This window comes from Cariama cristata, unplaced genomic scaffold (assembly GCF_000690535.1).
Source record: "Cariama cristata isolate BGI_N322 unplaced genomic scaffold, ASM69053v1 scaffold17272, whole genome shotgun sequence".
In the NCBI taxonomy this organism is placed as follows: domain Eukaryota; kingdom Metazoa; phylum Chordata; class Aves; order Cariamiformes; family Cariamidae; genus Cariama; species Cariama cristata.
In genome coordinates, this window is record NW_009605706.1 from 37,249 (window position 1) to 49,756 (window position 12,508).

The 12,508-nt window shown below is 42.6% G+C and overlaps 1 protein-coding gene across 1 annotated transcript in view; it reads left to right on the forward strand.

The window, feature by feature from the left end:
* UBR4 (ubiquitin protein ligase E3 component n-recognin 4) overlaps positions 1–12,508 on the forward strand; it is a gene marked incomplete at its 5' end in the record, with an annotated part of 67,547 nt that overhangs the window by 37,244 nt on the left and 17,795 nt on the right. The window contains 18 exon segments of the mRNA XM_009696090.1: positions 1–94; positions 882–967; positions 1,483–1,570; positions 1,706–1,899; positions 2,930–3,169; positions 4,313–4,451; positions 4,984–5,109; positions 5,277–5,405; positions 5,863–6,206; positions 6,433–6,523; positions 6,909–6,993; positions 7,397–7,524; positions 8,254–8,383; positions 8,881–9,038; positions 9,563–9,672; positions 10,225–10,366; positions 11,125–11,206; positions 12,192–12,365. The exon segment at positions 1–94 is cut by the window's left edge and continues 24 nt beyond it. Coding sequence (XP_009694392.1) covers positions 1–94; positions 882–967; positions 1,483–1,570; positions 1,706–1,899; positions 2,930–3,169; positions 4,313–4,451; positions 4,984–5,109; positions 5,277–5,405; positions 5,863–6,206; positions 6,433–6,523; positions 6,909–6,993; positions 7,397–7,524; positions 8,254–8,383; positions 8,881–9,038; positions 9,563–9,672; positions 10,225–10,366; positions 11,125–11,206; positions 12,192–12,365 — 2,540 coding nt within the window.

A 12,508-nucleotide genomic window follows, 5' to 3' on the forward strand; every position in this document is an offset into this window, starting at 1 on the left:
CTGGCCAGAACTTCCAGCCTATGGAAGAAAGGCTGCCCAGTTTGTAGATCTCCTGGGATACTTCTCTCTGAAAACACAGCAGACTGAGAAAAAGGTATGTTGTCATTCTGAAAAGGAGGTACAGGATCCCAGGTCCTGCTGCTTCCTGTGAATTATGTTAGTGCTCGTTCTGATACAGCTGGGACAGATTTTTCTGACAAAAAAGCTTTTGGTGGAAGTTTTCTTTGTTCCCTAAATTTGAATGTTAAAAAAGGCAGGGCCCTTAAAAAATGGGGAGTGTGGATTTTTTGTTTTATTGTTTTGGTTTTTTTGGTGGGTTTTGGGGGGGGGGTTGTCGGGGCTTTTTTTGTTGTTTGGGTGGGAGTTTTTTGGTTTTGTTTTGGGTTTTTTTTTGTTTTTGTTTTTGTTTTTTTTTTATTCAGATGAAAACTTCTTTCCCCCAGGAAGCCTTTGTGGGAAAATACATTAATCTGCTAGCTCTAATTTACAGATTTTTGATATTTCAGCTCCTAGAAATCTTTTGTAACCGTGACTTTTGAACAAAGGAAGTCATAGGATTTCTTAGGGGACCAATGGACTTGAGAACAAATAATTTCAACGCAGTGATACTTGCATGTGTCTGTTTAAAGAGCTGGGAATGCCTTATGAATCTTGACAGACATTTGCAATGATTGGCTGACAAATAGCACTGTTACTGTGGTAAAGGTCTAATTTTAGGATCTATTGCATTCCTGGGTAGTGATTTAACCACATAAATTCCTGTGGGTATAGTGCGTGCATCTTCTAGGGGACCTGGAACACCACAAGATGAGAAATTTTTATGTCTTTGTCTTCTCAACTTGTTTTTTTATTGCTACAGTATTTTCCTAATTGTATTTTAGTTGAAGGAATACTCCCAAAAGGCCGTGGAGATCCTCCGGACTCAAAACCACATTCTTACCAACCACCCTAACTCCAACATTTACAAGTGAGTTACTTCTGACTTTGATCCATTTCACTAAAGAGCTTTTCAGCAGACGGACTGCGATCCACAGGGGAATACAGAATTCTTCTCACAAAGTCATGGTGGAGGAAGGACCTCTACTGAGATTGCGTGTTTGCTGCAGCTGGTCTTGGGAGAATAGCAGATTCCTTTCTGCCATCTGAAAAACGTGACATTCTGTGTGCTATCAGCAGCAGTTTGGCTTTAGCTTTTTTACATTCATTTTTGATAAATGTTATGAAATATTAGGACCGGTTGGAGAATATAAACTTGCAGAATTAAGTGTTGTGTTCTTAATCGTGCCTTGGCAGTTAATAATTATACTGAAATGCTGCCTAGTGAAAACCAATGATTTTCAGTGTACTTTACATTGTAACGCTTCTGTTACTAAATCTGGGACTGGGGACTACAGATAAACTAAAACTATTCTGGTTGAATGGCTTGTGTTTAAAACACAGGGAATGTCAAATTACATGTCAGTGTTCTTCCCCTCATTCCAGCACGCTGTCTGGGCTCGTGGAATTTGATGGCTATTACCTGGAGAGTGATCCTTGCCTTGTCTGCAACAATCCAGAGGTGCCCTTCTGTGTAAGCAACCGCTGTTCTTAAACCCTTTCCAATTATAGGGGATCCTAACTATTTACAGCAGCATGATTTGCTGTGTTTCTGAGTTTTTTGGGATGTAATCATATAGGCAGTGTGTCCTTGTTTTTATCTTCTCAGTACATCAAGCTTTCCTCCATTAAAGTGGACACACGGTACACTACCACCCAGCAAGTGGTGAAACTAATCGGCAGCCACACCATCAGCAAAGTGACAGTGAAGATAGGAGACCTGAAACGAACCAAAATGGTCCGAACCATCAACCTCTATTACAACAACAGGACAGTGCAAGCCATAGTGGAGCTGAAAAACAAGTACGTTCGTCCACGTTTTTTGTGTGCAAGTCTCTGAATTTGACACTGTGATTTCTGCTGAGGTGCCTGGTTTCTTGTTTTAGCTAATTTTCCTTCTTAGACTATTACTCATCACTGTCAGCCCACATTGGGTGGGATTGTTCTGAATCTCCTGAAAAAAATTGTTGAACGTCCATGAAATATGCCTGGAAAAATTGTATATGCAAACTTTGTGCAGGCTCAGTTTTAAGCACCTAACTTAATAGTGTGGAAACCGGTGTTAATACCAAGAGCACCTCCTGGAGAGTTTGACTCAGAAAGGGGTTTGGACCTTGCAGCACGTCCAGAAACACGGAAACCGTAAACAGTACTTGTTTGAAGCCATATAGTAGAATTAAAATTAGAAGTTGGATGGCCTAGCTCTCGACTGCTGCTTTACCTATGAAAAATGACTCCTTTTCAACACATTGCTCAGTCTGGAGCCAGTTCTGCTTATATGCTTTCCCTTCTTACTTCTTGAGATGTTCTCACCAGAATCAGATCTCTTTAGCTTAGGGATTAATCTGTGCCTGCCGCTTATTGCTTATTTGAAGTCTTAATCCTCTGTGACATCACAAGTGGCTGATGTGGAGAGGATTATGATGTCACAAAGAGAGGATTCTGACTTCAGGTTGAGAATAAGCAGTGGGAGCAGATGAGATATTTAGAAATAAATATCCTGTTTTCATGCAAATGTCCTTACTAATAAAAAAATGGAGGTGAAAATCCCTAGAAAATGTCTGTAGAATTAAAGTTTTTCCATGAGGCATCAACAGCTCTTTAATCCTAAACAGTCTCTCTCTCTATGAAGAGGATAAAGGCTTAAAATGTATTTCTGGCTACATATCATGTCAATACAGAAGCTAAGGAAACGAATCCTAGAACTGCACTCCATTCATCCCATTTAAAGTAGATTTGGAGCTGAGACGGTTGCGTTTGGCTTGTCTTCATACGTGGGCAGGGAGGGTACTTCCCCACTGGAAAACCATGCCGCTTTCTTTCCTTTTCCCAGGCCGGCTCGTTGGCACAAAGCTAAAAAAGTCCAGCTGACCCCAGGCCAGACAGAGGTGAAGATTGATTTGCCGCTGCCCATTGTGGCTTCGAACCTGATGATTGAATTTGCAGATTTCTACGAGAATTATCAGGCTTCCACGGAGACCCTGCAGTGCCCCCGGTGTAGCGCGTCCGTCCCGGCCAACCCGGGGGTGTGTGGGAACTGCGGCGAAAACGTGTACCAGTGCCACAAGTGCAGGTACGTCATCCTCGTTCCTCCCCATGGAGCCAGTGCCAGGGGTTTACAGAGCCCTCGTGCTGTTGCCCCTGTTGGATGTTCAACAGAATACCCCGATATTTAAATACATGATTCTGGCTAATAAAACCGCACAATCAAATTAGTCGGGAAATATAAAACAGGCTTACAGGGATTTAATGTTAGTGCAGGCTAACAAAGGAAACCTGATATGACAATACTGAAAAAACGCAGAAGTTTCAGATCAAGCCCGCTGAAGTTTAAAAAAGAAAATTCCCAGGAGGAAGTTATTTTTGGCCTGCCTGTTCAAGGGCACGAGGCTGGAGTTCAGTTATATGATTGCAGGGGGGTTTCCCCACAGGGACTTAGTGTGCTGGACAGACAGTGCTCGCTTGTCTGTTCAGAGCTTTTGTTGTACTCTTCTCATTCAGAGCAGGGCTCAGGGTGTAATTTACTGTGCAGTATTCAAGCTTTCACTACAGTGTTATAAATCTTTCTCTTTTGTGAGTTTTGTCTCCTTATCTGATATCTCTTCTCCTGTTATTGTTGTCTCGTATTCCTCTCTAATCCTCATGGGATTCAAGGTGTTTAGCAGATTCTTTCCATAGATAGGTGATTACTGGTATAAGGAAAGGCTTCCACATCCCTTCTTGAATTATGGGAGCTATAAATCAGTTTGTGTCATGCTCCTCTAGTCTGCAACGGGATAATAAGTATGCTGTAGCTAGTCCCACTGCAACTGGGTAAAGAGTGAAAGCTATTGAAAGCCTAGACCTTACAAAACAAAGTGGTTTCCTTTTATCTGTGTTCTTGTAAAGGGCACAGTGCCCTAGTCTGACGTTCTGGGAATTACTGTACTTAAAGCAGAATTGTTAGGGACAAATTCACATCTGTTTCTGCTTTTTCCAGCCAGAATGTGACACCGCTTCTGTAAGGAGTTTTTTGTTGTTGTTGTCTGATTTGTAGGTTTTGATTCTCATGTACTTCATGTATTTCACTTGTGGCTTCCCCAGGGCAGTTTGGTAGGTTAGACATTTTGAAGGCCATCCTTCTTTTTTGCCTGAGCTCATTCACAGCTTACTTCATTGCCTCGGTTACTTCATAAAGCTCAGCTGCATTCTTTGACCTTTCTGGCTTGCCTTTCAGATCCATTAATTATGACGAGAAAGATCCCTTCCTTTGCAATGCCTGTGGGTTCTGTAAATACGCTCGCTTTGACTTCATGTTGTATGCCAAGCCTTGCTGTGCAGTGGATCCCATAGAAAATGAAGAGGATCGAAAGAAGGTGAGACTGATAGCAGACTCATTAATGAAATGCTGTATCTCTTGGCCGGGTCAACAGTGTAGGGACATCAGAGGTCCATCCCTCTTGGGAGTAACCTGAAAAGCAGTGCTCCTTCAAGGCTTCTCACTGACTAATGCATTCCTTATTTACCATCTTAATCCACCAGACAGGTAATTATTCAAACACAAAATTCAGTGCTTTACTTATAAACTAGCTGTCTAGCACTGCATCTTTTTGCCTTGCTATACAAAGAGGTGAATTTGGGTTGTACTGTATGCTTTACCATCCCCTCTGAGGAGCCCTGCTAATGAATGAAGAACCCATGCACTATGTGGCCTGTCCCAAAGGGTAAGTGCGCTGAGTACAGTGTCAGCAGAGTGGTACTCATGGCAGAAGCAGGGTGCAGGATCACCATTTATTTCGGTTTTTGCCAGAGAAAGGCAAAAGAGACAGAAGACGTGGTGGTTGTAGTTCTGTAGAACTAAAAATTGCGTCTGAACATAAGAGTTTCTTTTTCTTTTTTCATTCTTAGGCAGTAACAAATATCAACACTCTCCTCGACAAGGCTGACAGAGTGTATCACCAGCTCATGGGACACCGACCGCAGCTGGAAAACCTTCTGTGTAAAGTGAATGAGGCGGCTCCCGAAAAGCCACAGGTAACAAGGGACAGATGGACCTTGTGCAGAACTCTAGGCTGGTGAGACACTGGCCTTTGTACTACCAACAGGAACTAAAGGTCCTTGCCTCAGATGCAGTTCTGCAGTAGTTATTTTTGTGTGTAGCCTCCATACATGATTCCTTTTTGTTTTCCCTTCTGTTCCAGGATGAATCTGGTAGTAGTGGAGGGATAAGTTCTACCTCAGCTAGTGTGAATAGATATATACTCCAGTTAGCCCAGGAGTATTGTGGTGACTGCAAGAACTCTTTTGATGAACTTTCCAAAATCATCCAGGTATGATGTGCTTTGATTTTTAATTTGGGTCATGTGCTTTCTTCTGTGACCTGATACAGTGCATATCAGAAATAGAAAGTAAGATGTTGCCATTCTCCATTTGATGATACTGTTAACAATAGGTGATCAGCTGCGTATTTTCAGGGAAATAACAAAATAATAATTTCTAAAAGTTATGGTTACTGTTAATACTATGGATTTGTCACATTTCCAGTGTTACGTTGCATGTAATGTGGACAGCAAGCCTTTAAATAGGGCAGATACCTGAGAGTTAGGCTGATATTTCTAATGGATTTCCCAAGTCTGCCATTGACATGAAGGATTTCAAGTTTTGAAACACTTGGTTAAAAATGTTTCTGCACAAAATATACAGTGAAAATAACCTGTGAATGGGATTAACAATTATGTGCTGCCTCACAGTTCCACAACTTTCATTTCTCCTTTTCTGTGTTTCCAGAAAGTGTTTGCCTCTCGAAAGGAACTCCTGGAATACGACCTCCAACAGAGAGAGGCAGCAACAAAGTCCTCGCGAACCACTGTCCAACCCACGTTTACTGCCAGCCAGTATCGTGCCTTGTCTGTTTTAGGCTGTGGCCACACATCATCAACTAAATGCTACGGCTGTGCCTCAGCCGTCACTGAACACTGCATAACGTTGCTCCGGGCTTTGGCGACCAACTCTGCCATCAGGCATATCCTTGTGTCCCAGGGCCTTATCCGAGAGCTCTTTGACTACAACTTGCGCCGGGGCGCAGCCACTATGCGGGAGGAGGTCCGTCAGCTCATGTGCCTTCTGACCAGGTTAGATCTGATTCAGTGTTTGCAGCCCTCTGACTTCCAATGAACTTTGGAAAGCCACATGCTTGTAAATGCACAGTCAGAAAGGAGTAGTTTTATAGAGGAGATACCTTACATCAGCAGACTATAGACTGTAACTGCTTGTACGTTTGTTATCAGCTAAGCTGAAATCCCAGGAGCTTTTGCTAAGTACAGCATAACAGTGTTCTCTCTTTCCTTCTGGAATTAGGGACAATCCAGAGGCCACACAGCAAATGAATGACTTAATCATTGGGAAGGTTTCTGCAGCTCTGAAGGGACACTGGGCAAATCCAGACTTGGTGAGAGAATCCCGTGTTTTCCTGTTTCTTTCTTCTGCCCCTCTGCGGCTGCTGGTATATTCTAATCGTTGCATCTTCTCTCTTAGTATGATCTGTTTGTAATACAGAAGGTGTTTGTGTCTTGATAGGAATTGAGATAAATGTCAGAAAAAAACAGAAAATTACGTGATTAGGTATGTGCCTGTTTCCTCAGGCAGTTCTGCCTGTATCTTGGCTGTTGCTTGCAGCTTTCTCAAACAGGTTGCCAGTCATCCCAAATGGGCATGGGATTAAATTTACTTAGATCAATGTGTTTTGAACCTGTGTTTTTTAAATATCAGAAGGCAAAAAGGCCTGCTGCATCACCAAGACTTCTTAAGCCTTTGAACCTCTGTCTGTGTTACAGGCTAGCAGCCTCCAGTATGAAATGTTGCTGCTAACAGATTCCATCTCGAAGGAAGACAGTTGCTGGGAGCTCCGACTACGTTGTGGTGAGTTCAGATGACTAGTGTGAAAGCTTTATTTTAAAATGCTATCCCTAGGTCCATGCACTATAGTAAGATTTTTAAGGAAGGGAACTGACACTGACTCAGCTTGTGATTAGTGTTAGAAGTAGAGTTAGTACCAGATGGCTTTGTCTTGGAGTAGTGCATTTCTTGAAACAGGAGTGCTGAGAAATAGAAAGATGGAGGTGTAAAGGGCAGGATGACAAGACTATCATGCTGTAATAAAAAAATAACTGTTTTCCATCCATGGCTGCATGAGATTGTGATAGTTCTGCTTGAGGGTATGAGGTCTTACCTAACTCTAAACACTTTTAATGTGCTATATAGAGGTGTGGAGGTGTGCTGTCTGCATATCTTACAGTGGAATGAAAATTTGTCTGTCTTTCAGCTCTCAGCCTCTTTCTGATGGCCGTGAACATTAAGACTCCAGTGGTTGTTGAAAACATCACCCTCATGTGCCTGCGCATTCTTCAAAAGCTGATCAAGCCACCTGCTCCAACCAGCAAGAAAAACAAGGTACTGCCTTAGATGCTGAGCAAAGCACCTGAAAATGTGCTGATTAAAGTCTGGCATGCTGATCTCAGTGATTAATAACTTTGTGAGGAAGCCAGGGCTTGCTCTTCCTGGTCACGATTACTAGGGAAGCACAAGTCCTGTGACTTGTCTTTGCAGACTGCAAATTACAGGTAGCTGCTTTCCAGTTTTTACTGTTCTTTGGTGGCTTTGACCACTACTATTCAAAACCGGGCTTTGCTTTTTTTCTGCTCAGTTTTGAGGCATGGGCAGAGAGCTACTTCAAAGCTAGTTTGGTTATTTTGGGCAGGCCTTTGGTGCTTTCAAGAGCTTTGTAGAATCAGGTACCTAAACACAGTAGAGTCAAGTCCTTTTAACTCAGATTTTTAAATACAGAGCTACAATTCTGATAAAAATGGTATTGATTTGGCTGCTCCTTGATTTTAGTTTAGGATAAAATTTGCAAGGGAGAAGGTATGTTTCTGCTTTGATCTGACTATCTGATAATTACAGATGGATATCGAAGATGGGTTTACTGATATTTCAGTAGTAACTGGAATGAGGCATCTCTCTTAGTTCATCATTAACAAAAACTGTGTACCCTGCAGTTGTCCAAGAGCTGCATTTACCTATTCATGGCACAGACGCAAGCAGTGATTCAGCTGCAGAAGTTACTCTTAAGGGAGCAAGCTGCGGCTTTCTGAAGAATCATAGAGCTTTTTTGTTTATTAGGATGTGCCTGTGGATGCTCTCACCACTGTGAAGCCTTACAGCAATGAAATCCATGCACAAGCTCAGCTGTGGCTCAAGAGGGACCCCAAAGCATCGTATGAAGCTTGGAAAAAGTGCCTCCCTGCCAGAGGTAGTCCTGTGTTTTTAACTCTGTGCAGTTTTGTGAAGGATCGTGTAGGTCTCTCCAGGTTTAATAAGAAATCTACTTGTGTAGAGTTGTGTTGGATTCTGTCCCGTGACATCTGATACCATCTTCACACTTAGCTATCTAGTCCTTAGAGATTGTAACATTGACTTTTCTAGGCTGTGTTACTCAAACCCTAAGCACAAGATGCACTGTGCCTGAAGTTAATCAGGGGAATGTAAAAAATGAAACTTGTTGCTTATTTAAAATTATACCAGCCAACTGAAAAGCTGATTGAGTTCCCTGAGAGGCTATGGGATTTAAATCTGGCTTGGAAGTAGACTTAGCTCCATGCAGAAGTGAAGATGTCAGCAGAAAGAAATGAGAAGCTACTCAGCTTCTCAGCTGGAGTTTATAGCATTCCAGTATGAAGAAAAAAATACAATGGCAGTTTGCAGTTAATAACTGATGACATTTCTCTTGAGCTGTGTTCAATATTGCAGGTATAGATGCCAATGGGAAATCTCCCAGCAAAGCCGAGCTGCACCAGCTCTATTTGTCAGAAAAATATGTCTGGAAATGGAAGCAGTTCATGAGTCGCCGTGGGAAGAGAACTTGCCCTCTGGATCTCAAGCTGGGACACAACAATTGGCTTCGACAGGTAAACGTGGGTGAAAACTCCAGTGGGCTGGACTGGGCAGAGTTAATAGTTAGACATTATTGGTAGTTTGCTGCATTTTATGTGCTTTGCAGACAGTATAAGCAGTGATATTTGGGGAGACTGTAACTGACTGCAGCTAATTCCAAGTCAGGTTTGCAGCTCTGTTCCCTTAAAAATACTACATCTGAACATTTATCCAGTAGACTGCACGTTCTTAAAGTCTGAACCTTTAGTTGCCGTGGTGCTCCTACCTGTCTACTTAGCTGCATTTTGACTACTGAATTTTCATAGGCAAAAGCTTTTCTTCTGTATGTGGATTAGTATGTCACCTACACAGTGCATTGTTTAAACATTTTGGTGGCAAACAAAGTAGGCATTCTTACAGAGTCAAGTGTTTGGAAGAACAAGAGAACGCTACCACCAAATCACCAAACTGCCCTAATGTCTGCTGTGCCTTTTTGTAAGCTATCACTGGTTTTTCTGTGCACATCAAATGATGCTGTCTTTTCTTGCTTTTCCCTTAGGTGCTGTTTACTCCTGCCACTCAAGCTGCAAGGCAGGCTGCGTGTACTATCGTGGAAGCTCTGGCTACCATCCCCAGCCGCAAACAGCAGGTCCTTGATCTCCTGACAAGGTATTTCTGTGTTGCCACACTTGGCAGCTCCAGGATTATTTTTCTTTAATTCCCATGAGAATTTCTGTCGTCTTTGAACTTTTCTCACACCTCTCCCTTCTACACCTCTGGTACACAGGCCTTTTTGGGCTGGATTGTAAAACTTAATTAGCTGGAATTGTATAGATTTAAGGAGACCTTTTTTTTTTTTCTGCTGCTTGGCAGTAAGCTATTGCAGTTCTTTAGTTTTTCCAGAAGTAAGCAGATGGTGTTCAGCTGTGTGGACAACATTTCCCCTGCCTCTTAGACAGCAAAATAATAGGGTGAACTCTCTTCCAACTCCTGTGACATAACTTACCCTGATTGACACTAGTAGCACAGTTAGGGAACTCCTTTTTAGGACAAAATACCACTTTAACCATCAAGTAGTGAATATCAGTTACACTGTTAGCTGGGAGGACGATAGGGAGGATAGATTTCTGGAAGCTTTTTCTTTCTTTCCGTGGTGTCCTTAAACTGTGAATGCGTCTTGTTACTGCAAAGTGGTTGTCAGCTTGTGTTTCTGTTTATTAGCTACCTGGATGAGCTGAGTATTGCTGGCGAGTGTGCTGCCGAGTACCTGGCGCTGTATCAGAAACTCATCAAACCGGCCCACTGGAAGGTCTACCTGGCAGCCAGGGGGGTTCTGCCCTATATTGGCAGCCTCATCACTAAGGTATGGACTTGTATGGAGGAACTAGCAACAGAAAGTTTGTCCCTGACTTGTCAGTTTGGCTTTTTTGCTTTGAAATCTTCATCTCTTCGTTCAGTGCCCTGTTGCTGACCCTTACCAGGTTTATGAAGTTCACATTTCTGCCCTGTCATCTCTGAACAGAAAGAGCTACAGTGGTTTTGGCCCCAGCTGTAGCATTCCTCAGCGCAAACTGGCTGGTACACATTAATTAACTGTTCTGGGGGCAGCTTTGCTAAGGGGTATAAATATTGCTACACTGTCTTCGCCCCAGGCCCAAGTTGAAAGCTGTCTTAGCTGCCAGACTGGACTCCAAAAGCCCTAATGACAAGGGAAGATTAGGCATGCTACCATTCCTTGAGTGTGAATTACAGTCTGTTGGAGAAGCAGCACATTTAAGTTGCAGTCTTCAGAGTGTTAGGTCTGAAGAGTTTTCTGTGGTGACCCCTGGTGCGCCCCAGAGGGGCAGAGGACACCCACCATATTAATGGTGTCCTTGAGTCCATGATGGAGGGCTGCTAGAGCAAAGCAGGGGTAATAGGTAGGTATAGGGAGAAAATGAGGAGGATGTTTGGGGTGTTTTTTTCTCTCCTCTCCCTCTTCCCTCCCCTCCTCTGTTGCAGTTCTGGTTTCTCTGTGCCTGGCTCTGCTGTGTTCCTTTGCACCCTGTGTTAGACACTCACCAGCTAGTCATTTTTGGCATTGCAGTTTCTTGTCCTAATAGGCTTGTTAATTTTTTGCAGGAAATAGCTCGTTTACTTGCCTTGGAGGAAGCAACACTCAGCACTGATTTGCAGCAGGGATATGCCTTGAAGAGCCTCACAGGTATTTGGTGGCATCAGTGCAAGTCCTGTAGTATGATTAGAGATGGAGTGATCGCTGTTCTGTAACAGCATGTAGCAGAATTTCAGAGATGTGATTCAGTGTTTTGCAATTGTCAGCATTGGATTTTTGCCATCAGTTTAGCACTTAACCTCTAAATGGATTTTTTTCCATATTTTTTGTGGTCAGTTTGAGTTTTTAGTTACTTGAACTGTGGTGAGGTATCACAAGCAAACTTTATCGTATCACTTTTCTTCTCCCTGATTACATTTATTGTACAGTACAATTCCTGGGACCATTGCAAACACTGCTGATTTATTCCTACCTGTTGTTTCCTACCTACTTATTCTATGGTAGCTTTTCTTTTTTGAATCTCCTAGAGCATGTGTTTTTCAAAAACTTGGTAGAAATGGAAGTACACCATTAGCTAGGTTGTTCTTGTCTGTATCCTCTTCCATGTTCTTCAAAAATTAGTGGACTAATTCATAAAGCCTGGCTTCTTGCAAGAAAAAGCACGTTGATAAATATGTCATGGGAAAGAATCCAAGTGTTCGCTGATTCTGTAATTCATTATAGCAGTGACCAATTTGGTGATGTAACTGATAAATTGCATACCACACTTGCTAGCTCTGATGATGTGACAGCTTAAATATTAGAAGGGGGGCAGTCATCTGCTTCTGAAACATCTTGCAACAGAAGAATGTCAAAAAATGCAGAATTTTTTATCAAGTGCTTAGAAGGCTCCATACACCCTGTCCTCATTCCCTCACCATGGTCCCATATGGTATAATTTACAGGGCAGCTCTCACAGGCCAGGATTTTTGCCTCCAACCTTTCAGTTAAACCACAGACTGATAATGGGAGCTGTAACAAGCCATTTCATTGTGTTGCTTTTAGGATATTGTGCCCCGTTTGCTGGCCACGTGAAGTTTAGAGCTAACAAATCAAACTCTCTCTCCCACTTCCTGAATATCTCGTTGCCTTATAGGTCTTCTCTCTTCCTTCGTGGAGGTGGAGTCCATCAAACGGCACTTCAAAAGCCGCCTAGTGGGTACAGTCCTGAATGGTTACCTGTGTTTGAGGAAGTTGGTGGTACAGAGAACAAAGCTGATTGATGAAACCCAGGACATGCTGCTGGAAATGCTGGAAGACATGACAACAGGTAAAACCACCTCAGTTCTGTAAATCCAAAGTCTGGGTCAACCAAGATGAAAAAGCAGACAGTTACAGCCAAATAAAGAACTTCTTTGTAAAAGACTACTATAGTTAAGGGTTTTTTTATGGCTTGGACTTTCCTTTTGGCAC